Source organism: Acomys russatus, chromosome 1 (assembly GCF_903995435.1).
Source record: "Acomys russatus chromosome 1, mAcoRus1.1, whole genome shotgun sequence".
Taxonomy (NCBI): Eukaryota; Metazoa; Chordata; class Mammalia; order Rodentia; family Muridae; genus Acomys; species Acomys russatus.
The window spans coordinates 18,877,596-18,890,381 of NC_067137.1; the positions used below are offsets into that span (position 1 = coordinate 18,877,596).

A 12,786-nucleotide genomic window follows, 5' to 3' on the forward strand; every position below is an offset into this window, starting at 1 on the left:
CCCTGACACCCCCTTCTTCAGCCACACCTTGGGTTGGTACTCCTAAAATTTTTTACCTCAGGTCCCTTTAAACCTCCAAACTTTCTGAGGATTATAAAGGAATTTTGTTTCCATGTGCTATAATCACTCTATGGCTACCCAGTTCAGCTGGATGGAACAAGACTGAAGACCCAAACATGAGAACTCGTAACTACAACCATGCAATACTTGACAAAGATGCCAAAACACGAACAAGACACAAAAGTGAAACCTGCGACCACAACAAGAAAACATAGGCAACACCCTACAGGACAGAGGTGGAGGAAAGGACTTTCTGAATAGGACCCCATTTGACCAGGAATTGAGGCCAACTACTGACAAATGAGACCTCATAAAACTAAAATTCTTGTGCAGAGATAAAGAACAATCGGGCAAGCACAGGAGGCCCACACAGAGAGAAAAGCTCTGACAGAGGATATACTATCCAGAATACATAAAGAACTGTAAAAAGCAAACGACATATTCAAAGATGGACTTGGGGTCTAAATAAAGTTTTCAAAAGAAGAAACAAAACAGCTAAGGATACCTCCAAAAAACCTGATTCTCATGAGGAAGAGAAAGCTGAGTAACAACAGAAAAGGCTATCGTCTACTTTGTTACCACAGTCTTAGTCATTGCTCTATAGCAATAAGAAGCACGACCAAGGCAACTATTATTTTTTTAAAGCTCAGGATTGTCTTCATTGGGAGCTCTCTCACACTTTCAGAAGCGCATGCAACCCATTATCATCATGGCAGGAAGCATGACAGCATGCAGCCAGACTCTGGAGCAGTAGCTGAGAACTTCTACATCCTGATCAGAGGACAGAGAGAGGTGGGGTGGGGGAAAAGGGTGAAGGGAGGGGGAGGGAGGGGGAGGGGGGCGGGGAGGGGGAGGGAGAAGAGACACTCTGGTCTTGACATGAGCTTTTGAAGCACCACAGCCCACGCCCAGTGACATACTTCCCCCAATGAGGCCCTGCCCCTTCATCCTCCTACTCTTTTCAGAGAGTGCCTCTGCATGGTGACTAAAAGCTCAAATAGGAGCCTATGAAGATCACTCTTATTGAAACCACAGGAGCCACTGACATTTGTGCTTCTGCTTTAACCTACTCGGTGGGTGAACAGGGCTTCCACAAACACTGTCTTGATCCTCACCTACACTCTTTACCTGAACAGGCAACAAAACTTACAGAACTCAGCCTAGAAGATTTCATGGGATGGAATGGGTTTTGTTTCTTGTTTTGTTGTTGTTGTTGATGTTTGGGGTTTGGTTAGTTGGGTTTTTTTTCTCCCCCTCATTAGATAAAGCTTTATTCTTTTTTCCCCCAAATGCATATAGACTATATTTATTTATAATAAACTCCATATAGTAAGAACAGTTATGAAACAATCAGGAAAGCCGTGTGTAAAAGTTACATTCAGAATGCTTAGCACAGTTGTATTTGAAGAAAACAGTATCTATCCTATCTAGGTGGGTTTAAAGTTTTGTACCTAAATCATTCTCTATCATATCTTGTATTTTTCAATTTAAAAAACATCCTTCTAGCCAGGCGTGGTGGCACACACCTTTAATCCCAGCTTTCAGGTGGCAGAAGCAGGTGGATTGATGTTAGTTTGAGGCCAGCCTGGTCTACAGAGCAGGACAGCCAAGGTAACATAGAGAAACCTTGTCCCGAAAAAAAACAAAAAAAAATCTTTCTGGACCTTAAGACATTTTCTTAAATCCTAAATACTTAAACCTAACTGTGAAACTACAACTATCTAGTCTTCAACCCCATCAGAGACTTGAGAACGAATGAATGTTGTTAACAGCTTGTCCTGAGATAGTAATTCCCCTTCTCTCGTGGCTTCTAGAATCCGTGATTATTTACCTTCATGTATGATGCTACATTTTCTACTTAATTTTGGCATATGTCATTTAAAAGCCCACCATGATTTAGGGCCTGTCATTGGAGCCTCGATGTAACTGCCTGTAACTAAGGTACACCCATACAAACTGTCGGTAACCAGCCAGACAAATCTGAACAAGCCGCCTGTTCAGCACACCTGTCTTTCTTCAACAGGAACAGAAAGCAACTGAGCTTTTCCATTAGGGTCCCTTCTGGACCCCTCACTACACCCCAACCTTAACAGTTCATCATTTAGCACTATACAGTGTTGGAAGGAAACCAATTTTCACAGAAATTTAACATTTTATAAAAACCACTGTTTTATGTATACATTTGTTACTTTAAATCATTTCCTTACTCTTGAGCAAAGCAGTGATTTCAACAAGCACCGAAGCACTGCACTCCAAGTCAGAGGGACTGACAGACAGTCAGGACATGAGCCAGGAGCTCAACAAAGACAGCAAATTACTCAGACCATGGATTCATCCTGTCATATGTTCTGGCTAATTTCAAAAATTTGGGGGTTGAGGAAATTGAAAGATTTTCCTGCCTGAAATATTACCGTGCCGAGGCAAAATTAACACCTAACTCTGTTCCTCTTGGTACTATGGCACAGAATGAGAAGATGAAGAAGACCCAGGAAGAACAGCATCCCTCTGCTTTTAACTCTATGCTCCCCACTCAAAGCGCAATCTCAGCATCTGACACCAAAAAACATAATATTCAAAATCCAAACTGGCATGGCCGCCCAATCCCAGCACTAGGAAGGTGGACGGAGGAGGACCAGGAGCTCGTTCTTGGCTGCACAGTGAGTTTGAGGCCAGCACGGGCAGGACAAGATTCAGGATTACAGAGCTTTCTTGTTGTCTGGGTTTGGGTTTTTTGTGGGTTTTTTTTGGGAGGGGGGTGGCTTGGGGGAGGGGAGCAGGAATCAAAGATCTGAAATGCTGAGGTCACAAAGCTACAAAGTAAAGTGCCATAGCTGAGCTTTGTGGCCAAATCCTAGAACCTGTAACCTAAATAATAGCAAAATGTGAGTGGAATAGAAGCCATTCCGTGCCTGCAGGGGCCACATGTACACACTTACTACAGCAACAGGGAGAAGGTGCTGCCACGATACCTGTGTCTGCCTCATTGCCCGGTCCACTCGCCGAGTGCTTCCTCTCTCAAGTTTTGTCCGCAGGATCAAGGCTGACGTCTGAATGGCCCAGAACTTTGGCTGTGAAAGTAAACACTGATGGGAGAAGGGAGAAAGGAGAAAGAGAAGGAGTAAGTCAGAAAGGCAACTCTTAGAGGTGCTCCCCACCAAAAAAAAAAAAAAAAAAAAAAATCACAATACAGCTAAATGCTCTTCTTTCTCTCAACTCATATATAAAGGGTTTGTTGTTGTTGTTTTTAACGTAGGAGAATCCTTTTGGCTGTGGTTAGAGTAGGGAGTCCCCAGTGTTAGATGCTCTAACTTCAGACAAAATGCTTTCTTAAAGGGGACAACCTAGAAAAAACTCATACAATGAAACTTAAAATATGCAGATACTGAAACCTAACCCAGAGAAAGCCATGCCAGCCCTCACACAGAACTCAGGCAGAAACTTTAAATAGAGCCAGCAGTGCGAAGAAACAGCGTGGAAGCTTTGAGGGAAACAAGTGCACAGTGGGAAACAGAGACTGCCTGGCATAATGGCACACTTTAAGAGCTCGCGTACAATGACGGGGAATGCAAGACTGTGCCTGGGTAACCATTCCAACAACAGCTTCATTGAAGCTAATTACAAAGAAAGGGGCTTGTTTGTCTGAGAGTTGACGCCATCCTTCCTCATGGTGTGTTGACTGTTTCTAAACAGCTGGTCTCTAGAAGTCAGGTGGGCAAAGCACCCTAGTCAGAATCCAAATAGTCCCACACAGCCTAACTGCTCATTAGAAGCATCTGGGAAGCTTTTAGAACTTTAAAAGTATGTAGATGTCTGAGAAGAGGAGGACCTCGCGACGCCCCTCCCCCCCTTTAAAAATACTCCATACGTAGTGCTTAAGCGCAGCCAACTTTAAGAACTATTAGGTTAGCATAACACAAGTTTGTCCCTGGTCAAATTTATTCATAACTCACAATGTTTATTAATGACACAAAAGTTCCCAGAACTCCTCTCTGTTTCATACCTAGCTCACTTCACTTACGCACATTACCCACCCGCCTCTATAGGCATCTGCTCTCTCCACTCACCCCTCATCCCTGCCCAGGAGTGGCTTGGGCTGCTATTTCTTTTCATTAAATAATAATAATTTTTAGGTTAACATACAAATAACGGGTTTCGCCAGAATGCTTCCACACACAGGAGCAACTGCACCTTATGTTGCATGGTTGCTGTCTCACTGCTCTCCCCCATGGCCCTCTCTTCTCTAGCTGCTTCCCTTCCTTCCCCAAGACAGTGCCCGTTCTACTTATCACTGTGCCTCATCGCCTCTTCCCGTTCCTCCCAAGATCTCTGCCTCCCTTCCCCTTTTAGCTTCAAGACACCTGAATTCTTAACCCCTAATCCAGACCAATCTCCCTACAATTAAGCAAACGGCAATAAACAGCAAAAGCTGATAGTAGCACTTTGTCCCAAAGCAACACTTTCATTTCAAGAGAGTTTTCATGAGTCTGCCAACAAGAGCAGTGTGTGCAGAATGGAGACGCTCAGTCAGCTCTCAGTGGCTGACACCCCAGACTTTTGCCTCAGAAAAGCCACCAAGTCAGGCTGTTTCCTGCATGTGCTTGAGGACACGAGGTCTATCTTCGACTTTTATGTGGCTGTCAAGAAAACATTCCTACTAAACACCGAAAGGAAAATGCCGTCTGACAAACAGCTATGTGAAAAAGGAATGGACCAGATAATGGTGTCACTGAAGAAGGTAATTATCCTCCAAGGAGGAAACTGAGCTCTGGAGTTAGCACACTGCAGGAAGCACTGCAGAAACCCTCCTCCACACATGCCCTACTGGCCTGGGCAGGGAGTTCTGTGTATACCTCCACATCAAGCCCAAACAGTGAGACCAATGCGCTGTCTAGGCAGCAGGCAAGATTGTTCAGCCACTGCTTAACAATCAAGCCCAAATCTACACACACACGGACAAAGTGGTTCTGTTAGAGATCCAGAACCGATCAACATGCAGAGAAGAAACGATCATGGAGAGACCAGCCCCCACTGGGACATCTACAACACTACATCCCCCACACCTAAGGCTCAGGGCATACTACAGAAAGGGGGATGGAAGAACTCTAAGAGCCAGAGAACCAGGACACTAGCTGGCTGTGAGATAGTGTCATCTAAGTATGGCAGGGATCTACACCCATGAAATCGCAACAATATGGCTACATGACGGCCATAGCAGCTGACATGTCAGCATAGACAGGGGAAGTTTCACAAGGCCTCCCCCATTAACAAAGAGCTATAGGCAATCAATGTCTGCCATGACAAAGACAATCAAGTTTCTCCAGGGACAAACTCCCTGACAAGTTATCCAACCTCAAATAGACACCCTAAAGGCATGCACATAAGAGCAACACTAAATAGACTCAGCTGTACATGATGTGTATGTGTATGCATATATGTAACAATAATAATGAATGACAAAGAGGTCGTGAATTTGAGGGGCTGGGGGACTGCAGAGGAGTTGGAACGGGAGAGAGTAGAAATGCTATACAGTACTTATGTATGGAATTCTCAAAAACAGTTACAGCAACAAAATCACCAGACTGCAGACTGTGGGGTATCATGAGTACAGCATTTGCCTAGTATACCTCAGGCCCCACACTCAATCCCCAGAAGCAGAAAAAATTAAATTTAAATGTAAAGATCACAAATACTTTTAGAGCATTAGGTACACTCTGGTTCAAGGACATAGTACTGTAAATGACAAATAGCTACCAAGAAAAACGTTTATTACTATAAACCAGACCATCTGTAGCTTAAATGTGCATTGTAGAGTAGCCCAGAAATTAAAACTCATTTTAATTAAAACAATATGTTCCAAATGGCACATAAAACCTAACAGGCTATCCTTTACTGACACAAAATGGGAAAATGTAGTGAAACAGAACTGGGTACGAGTCCAAACTCTGCCATTCACTCCCTTGAGAAAGATGTCTGCCACTTTTAGACCTGATTTTTGTTGTCTAAATAATAGGAGCTGACCTTAAAATGCTTTCAGCGCTGAAAAAAAAAAAAAAGTGTTTTTACAAAATTACATTCGTTCTGAGCTCAATTCCCAGCAACCACATGGTGGCTCACAACCATTTACAATGAGATCTGGTGCCCTCTTCTGGTGTGCAGGTGTACATACGGGCAGAATACTGTATAAATAATAAATAAATCCTTTTTAAAAATCCATTTGTTCTATGGCAAATGACAATATAGAGAGGTTCCAAGCAATTTAAGATGCTTTGTAAAGGGAGCAGCGGGTAGAGTGCTTGCTGGCTGGTATCCACGATACTGGCGTTCAGGCTCCAGTGCCACATAAGCCAAGAATAACCGCACACACCTGCAATCCTAGCACTTAGGACGAGGCAGACGGCTCAGGAGTTCAAGGCCAGCCTGAGTTACATGGGACCCTGTCTCAAAAGCAAATTCTTTCCTAACCTAGCCTGAGTCCCTCTACTTTCCTAGCCATGACTTATGTACCCGTGACTAAGATGTTTTATTCATAAGGAGAGAAAAATGAACAAAACTTGGCTGACTTTAGGCTAATTCCACTTCCAAAATCCTAGCAACATCTTGAGCCCAGGCTTTCCCCTGTTGAACTTTAGTTACTTATATCTTGAAGCAGAATTGGATTATTTTAGATTTCATATTTACTGGATATCTCACAGTTCTTTACTGTTGAATGGAAGAAGCAGGAAGCAGTTGAGAAAAGCTTGCTCAGGTGCCTAAAATGGTAAAGGCTCAGGCTGGGCGTGGAGCCCAGGGGCCTGTGATGCCCGAGGCTCCGGCTCCTCCCTACAACTGAAACAAACGCTCCTTATTAACACAGTCCAGGTTATCATTTTTATGCTTAAAACTTTATTAGCCTGTTCAACTCTCCTAAGTTCTCCCAAATTTTACCTCTCCAGCTTTATAGTTTGGCCTTTTATTTTCATATAGTAAATCTGTCTGAATTGATGTTTTTATGTGATATGATCTGGGGGTTAGATACCTGTTCTCCACATGGACGTATAAACTATCCAGGCCACTGACTGGAAAGTCTGCTATGCTACAGCAGCCCCCGTCATAACCCTGGTGAGCCCTATCTGAACGGCTCTCTTCAGGACCCCGGCTACAGCAGCCCCCGTCATAACCCTGGTGAGCCCTATCTGAACGGCTCTCTTCAGGACCCCGGCTACAGCAGCCCCGTCATAACCCTGGTGAGCCCTATCTGAACGGCTCTCTTCAGGACCCCGGCTACAGCAGCCCCCCGTCATAACCCTGGTGAGCCCTATCTGAACGGCTCTCTTCAGGACCCCGGCTACAGCAGCCCCCTGTCATAACCCTGGTGAGCCCTATCTGAACGGCTCTCTTCAGGACCCCGGCTACAGCAGCCCCCTGTCATAACCCTGGTGAACCCTATCTGAACGGCTCTCCCCTATCTCCCCGGCCCCACTGCCTGCTTTGTGTCTCCTTGTGTCCAAACATCTTAATTCAGTGTTTCCCAGGCTCTCAAGTGCATAAGCACAGCCAGAGGGTGTGCTGAAACGCAGATTCCTTGGCCTTAACCTCAGAGTTCTCCGTCAGTCTGGTTCTGGGTGGAGTCAGGAAGACTCCACTTCCCAGGGCTCAAGCGCCACACTTTCCTAAGCATGCAGGGACAGCTTCATAAGGGTGGGTCTTCCAGCTCTCTTCCTGACTGCCTAAGAGGTTCTTCACTCTGTCTTTCTGTATGAATTGAAAATCCACTTTTTAAAGCATCACCTTGAGTTCTACCACACACATTAAAAAGAAGAAGAAGAAGAAGAAGAAGAAGAAGAGGAGGAGGAGGAGGAGGAGGAGGAGGAGGAGGAGGAGGAGGAGGAGGAGAGAAGAAAACAGTAAAATCAAACTGCTAGAAATCTCTCAGGAACTGCACTGGTTAAAGTAGACTAATTTCGAGGGGCCTGAAAATGTTAAATACTGAATTGCCCATGAACAAATGTGTGCCTCTTTTTATTAGGTCCTCATTAATTTCTCAGTAATGTTCTGTAGATTTTACTACCTACATCAATCTTTTGGTGAATGTATTTCTAGGAATATGATGGACTTTGACACTTATAATATAGCATATTTTCTTCTCTTTACTTTAAAATTATGATAAAAATATGCAGAACATAAAATTCATCACCAAGCCAGCTTTTAAACACGCACTTCAATATATTCACTTTATCTTCACCTTGTTGTACAACCAATGTCAGAATCTTTTCTTCATATGCAACTCCAGTCTTTATCATTAAAACAACAATTCCCATTTCCTCCCTCTTCTATGGCTTAGAGGAAAGCATTCTATTTCCTGTCCCTATGAATCTGACCACTCTTGGGTCCTAAGGCAAGCCGAATCAAGCAGCTGTGAATGTTATGTTGGAAAAAGATAGGAGTATAAAAATAAACCTTATTTCAACAATTTGATGTTATACCACCTCATTAAATTACTAGAATTAACTAAAAATCCAAATGTTGTTTCAAATTTTACAATGTTGTATGTAACAAGCCTCACTGTTAGAAAGAATAAGCTACAAATGAGCCTTAATCCACCTACAACCCGCACATGTATATAAGCTGGATTTCCACCACTTTTGCATCATTTACATGGGAGTAACATGTGCGTGCTATTTTAAGACACGCACACTCTCTCATTCTGAACTTACGCTGACCAAAATCTTCAAAAAGTAATTTATTGGACCAGTAAGCTTTAGCATGTATATTATTTTTCATAATCTCTCAATATTTCTTTATTTTGTGAATGCTGAAAATAAATGTTAGTAATCTCTTTTATTTGTGTTTACAGTATGCTTTGTTTTGGTTGTCTTTTGCAGGGTGCGGTAGGGCTCAAATCCTGGGTCTCAAACATGCTAGGCAAGCTCTCCAGCAACAAGCTACAGCCCTAGCTATTTATAGTCACAATGGTTTATACATGAAAGAACAAGTCCACTTCAGCAATCCAAGCAGGCAAATTTGCGCACACCCACGCACACACACACACAAAATGGTGGTGATGATAATGATGATGGTAAGATTTAAAAAGCCTGTGATCACCGCTTTATTCACACTACAAAGCAGACTTTCCTTATACATGTATAGGATGCAGGTTTATTTATTTTATTCAACTAACAATTTCCTACTGCCTGCGGCACTCCCCTCATGTCTGAGACTGCAACAAGAGTTTTAACACTATCAGAGAGGATCTGCAATACCGTTTCTATTAAAACAAGATGCCTTTTCACTCTTCTAGCTGCACATTTTGAACAACCTTCCAAAGGTCACTGAGATCCTTACTCAACGGACAGTCTAGTCCTTGGACACGGAGGAGCTCTCAGACAGCTGCTTTTCCACAGGTAAATCAAAGCCAGCTCTCTGCTCTCCTTGTTGGGTCCATGGTTATTTGGCCACATTATGCCAAAAAGGATGATGCCCACCCAGGTCAGGCTGACCGTGGGAGCAAAGAACAAACAAATGCTATAAAAAGCAGAATTATCATCCTATTTTAACTGATCTACTTAAAAGAGTATTTACTTTAAGTTAGTACCAAAAGACAGTAAGCTTAAAATCCCTAGTTTAAGCTGTAAATTATTCCCAGGAAAAAGGGAACAGCAGTCCAAACCATCTATCTTTGCTGTGAGAACACTTCCAATCTGTCCTTTCGACCCACTGGCAACCCTCGCTGAAACGCCAATGTGGCTGAAGGACTGTACTTGAACTTACAGTCCCCACCCTCTGTCTCCACCATATGGCACCATCAAGCCCATCTGCCTTTAAGGCCAGCCTCAGAGCCTCCCCTAGAGAACAAAGCCTTTTTTTCATTGCTCAGTCCTAAATATTTTCTTCCTTTCTCAGCAAATAGGTGACATGTTTATCTGCACTATCAATTTGCATAACCTTCAAACTGCCTGGCACTGAGAGTTAAATTTGTTAACTTATTTGATCTGGGCCAAATTAAAAATCGCATGAAGGTAAGTTCCATGGCTCATCCCTTTACTTGTTCCAGTGTGTTTCTCCCACACTGCATACCTAACTTCAAAGTCAGCAAACTGAAGTGAGAGTGTAGGAGGCAAGCCCGTGCATCCAGGACTAGCATTTTAGTTTACCACGTCTGTAAACTTACTACTGCATGACGTTTTGTAATCACAGCAAAGTCACAAATTAGGTATCCATCCCCTTGTCAAGAAGTCTGCTTTCAGCTTTGGCCATCACAAGCATGTGTAATTATGATACTGAACACCCTCTGCTCACAGATGCATAAGAAGACTTCAGTCGGGACCTAAGAATGGACTGTTTGGCGTGTCTGCGATGCAGTGACCTGATGCCACACTCAGTGATGTGGCAGAGCATGGATTAATCAGTCTGTAATTCTATTTTCTTTTCTTTTTTTTTTTTAGAAGGGATAATAATATAACTTTATTTTATTTTTTTAATATATTTTATTAATTTATTCATATAACATCTCAAAATTCTATTTTCAGATTATTTCTATGTTACAATTTCCTTCCAAACCTTAGAAGTCCAATAAGGCCAACACTGTTTGAACCTTTTTCCCTGACCTACCCTGTAGTGCTGAGCATTCCCGTCAGCGAGCTACTGTCTCCAGCAGCTTTAGGGCTTTAATAGACTGTTCCACTTCTATGTACTCCCAGAACAAAGGCTTGCCTTCCCTTCTGGTTTTGTTTTGTTTTTCGAAACGGTTTCTCTGTATAGCCTTGGCTGACCTAGACTTACTTTGTAGACTAGGCTGGCCTCCAACTCACATCACTCCACCTGCCTCTGCCTCCCAAGTGCTGGGATTAAAGGTGTGCATCACCACACCCGGCTTCCTTTTCTTTCCTTTTTCTTTTTCTTTTACTTTTTGGCTTCTTGAGACAGAGTTTCTCCGTGTAATAGCCCTGGCTGTCCTGGACTCTCTTTGTAGACCAGGCTGGCCTCAAATTCACGAAGATCTGCCTTGCCTCTGCCTCCCAAGTCCTGGGATTAAAGACGTGCCCCACCATGCCTAACTAGTACATGAATTTCAGGTGACTTCAGACTTGCTTGAAGGTCTTACCTCAGTGGAAACTTCTCAAAGTGCTACTGCTCCACCTTATGCCTGTAACTCCAGCCCTCACAGCTGCTTGCTACATAGGTTTCAGGTGCCTGACCCTCTGTCTCTGTCCCCGAGGTCCTGGGTTCTGTGTGTCTGTAGATCTCTAGGTTAAATCAGCAAGAAGAACCATCAGGCACCTCTCCTACCTCTCCTGAGTGTGACAGTGTCTTAATAACTGTTTCTAGCAAGGTAGGTCTCCAAGGGTGCCCTGTTGGCCATATTGCCAGTACTGAAGGCCTGTAACATCTGATTTATTCCTCTTCTTTTATATATATTGTAGTTATTCATTCTACATTCCAATCGTAGACACCCCTACTCTCCTCCTGGTCTCCCCATCCCTCCATCATCCCCCTATTTCCCCCCTCCCTTACCTGTGGGAAGGAGTAAGCTTTGTCACAGGTGGGAGCAGTCTTGGCGGGCTTTACCCTTGGGGCACCCCATGAATACCTTGTATCAGACTGAGTGGAGCCATCCTGGGTCTGGAATTCAGGAAGCAGAGACCTGGGAACCCCACCTGGACTATTGTCTTTCTAATGGACCCTCACCAGGAGAAGGAGCCGGTCCTTCCCACGTGACTGAAGGAGTTGGGAAAGAGAGAATAACAAAGTCGGGAGCAGAGAGGGCGTGCAGGGGCAGCGGACAAGCTGGATCAGCACGCCGGCCAGAGAGACACCTAAGGATCCGTCCCGTGGAACGGCTACCGGAAGGTTCACTCTTTCGTCCCTTTAACCTTTTTCCTTCTTGTATAAGCTAGTTGGGTTGCATAATAAAGTTTAATTGCTAAGAAACAGAGTCAACATCTGGCGACCAACGTGGGGCCCGATGGGTTCCACAGTCCCTAAGGGTACGGAGGAAGAGTCAGTATTCGAAGGTATAGAAATGCTGTTTCAGAGTATCAGCAAAGTTGCAACTGCTGTTGCAAAACTTTTTCCTGCATTATACTTAGAGGGAATTCTCTGTTTTTTCATTGTCCTTTTATTACAATATTTCATGTTTAGAAGGATTAGAGAAAGGCTATTACATAGAAAAGCCGGAAGGGGCAGTAAGTATCTAGCCTTTTGGAAAAGATTGCAGATTTGACTGGACAGATCGAAAGGCTTGAGGAAAGAAATGAAGGGATGGGAAAGCGAAAGAATTTTTGGTAATTGGTAGTGATGAAGGACAGGAAATAGACCGGAAAGCCAGAAAAAAAAAACAGAAGAGTCAATAAGCTCTATCCTTTTGGAAAGAATTACTGACTTGACTGAACAAATGGGCAAAATACAGAAAAGACTGGAAGGGCTTGAAAAGCAGAAGGCACCTGTGGTTAAAAGGATGGAGAAGGTCAGAAAACAGAGAGACAAGGAAGCCAAAACCGACCAAAAGGTCTTTGGAAGTAAATGTCCCAGTGGAGGATACCTCCACAGTAGCCCAGACACCTTCAGCTTTTCCAGTCACTGTAAGACATGTGCCTGAGCAAATGGTGCTGAGGGTTATTGATGAAATAGCCTGGCGTCCTAGTAGACATGATAGATTTAAAACATTTTAAGGAATCCGTCGTCAAATATGGTATACACTCTACATTCGTTAAACAAATGTTAAATAGCTGGGCCACACAAAATAGACTT

At 43.6% G+C, this 12,786-nt stretch overlaps 1 protein-coding gene across 1 annotated transcript in view; it reads right to left on the minus strand.

Moving 5' to 3' along the window:
• Nucleotides 1-12,786, minus strand: part of Ttc27 (tetratricopeptide repeat domain 27) — a 134,706-nt gene that overhangs the window by 70,740 nt on the left and 51,180 nt on the right. The window contains exon 10 of the mRNA XM_051168623.1: nucleotides 3,030-3,143. Within this exon, the coding sequence (XP_051024580.1) occupies nucleotides 3,030-3,143 (114 nt within the window). The remainder of the gene's footprint in view (nucleotides 1-3,029; nucleotides 3,144-12,786) is intronic.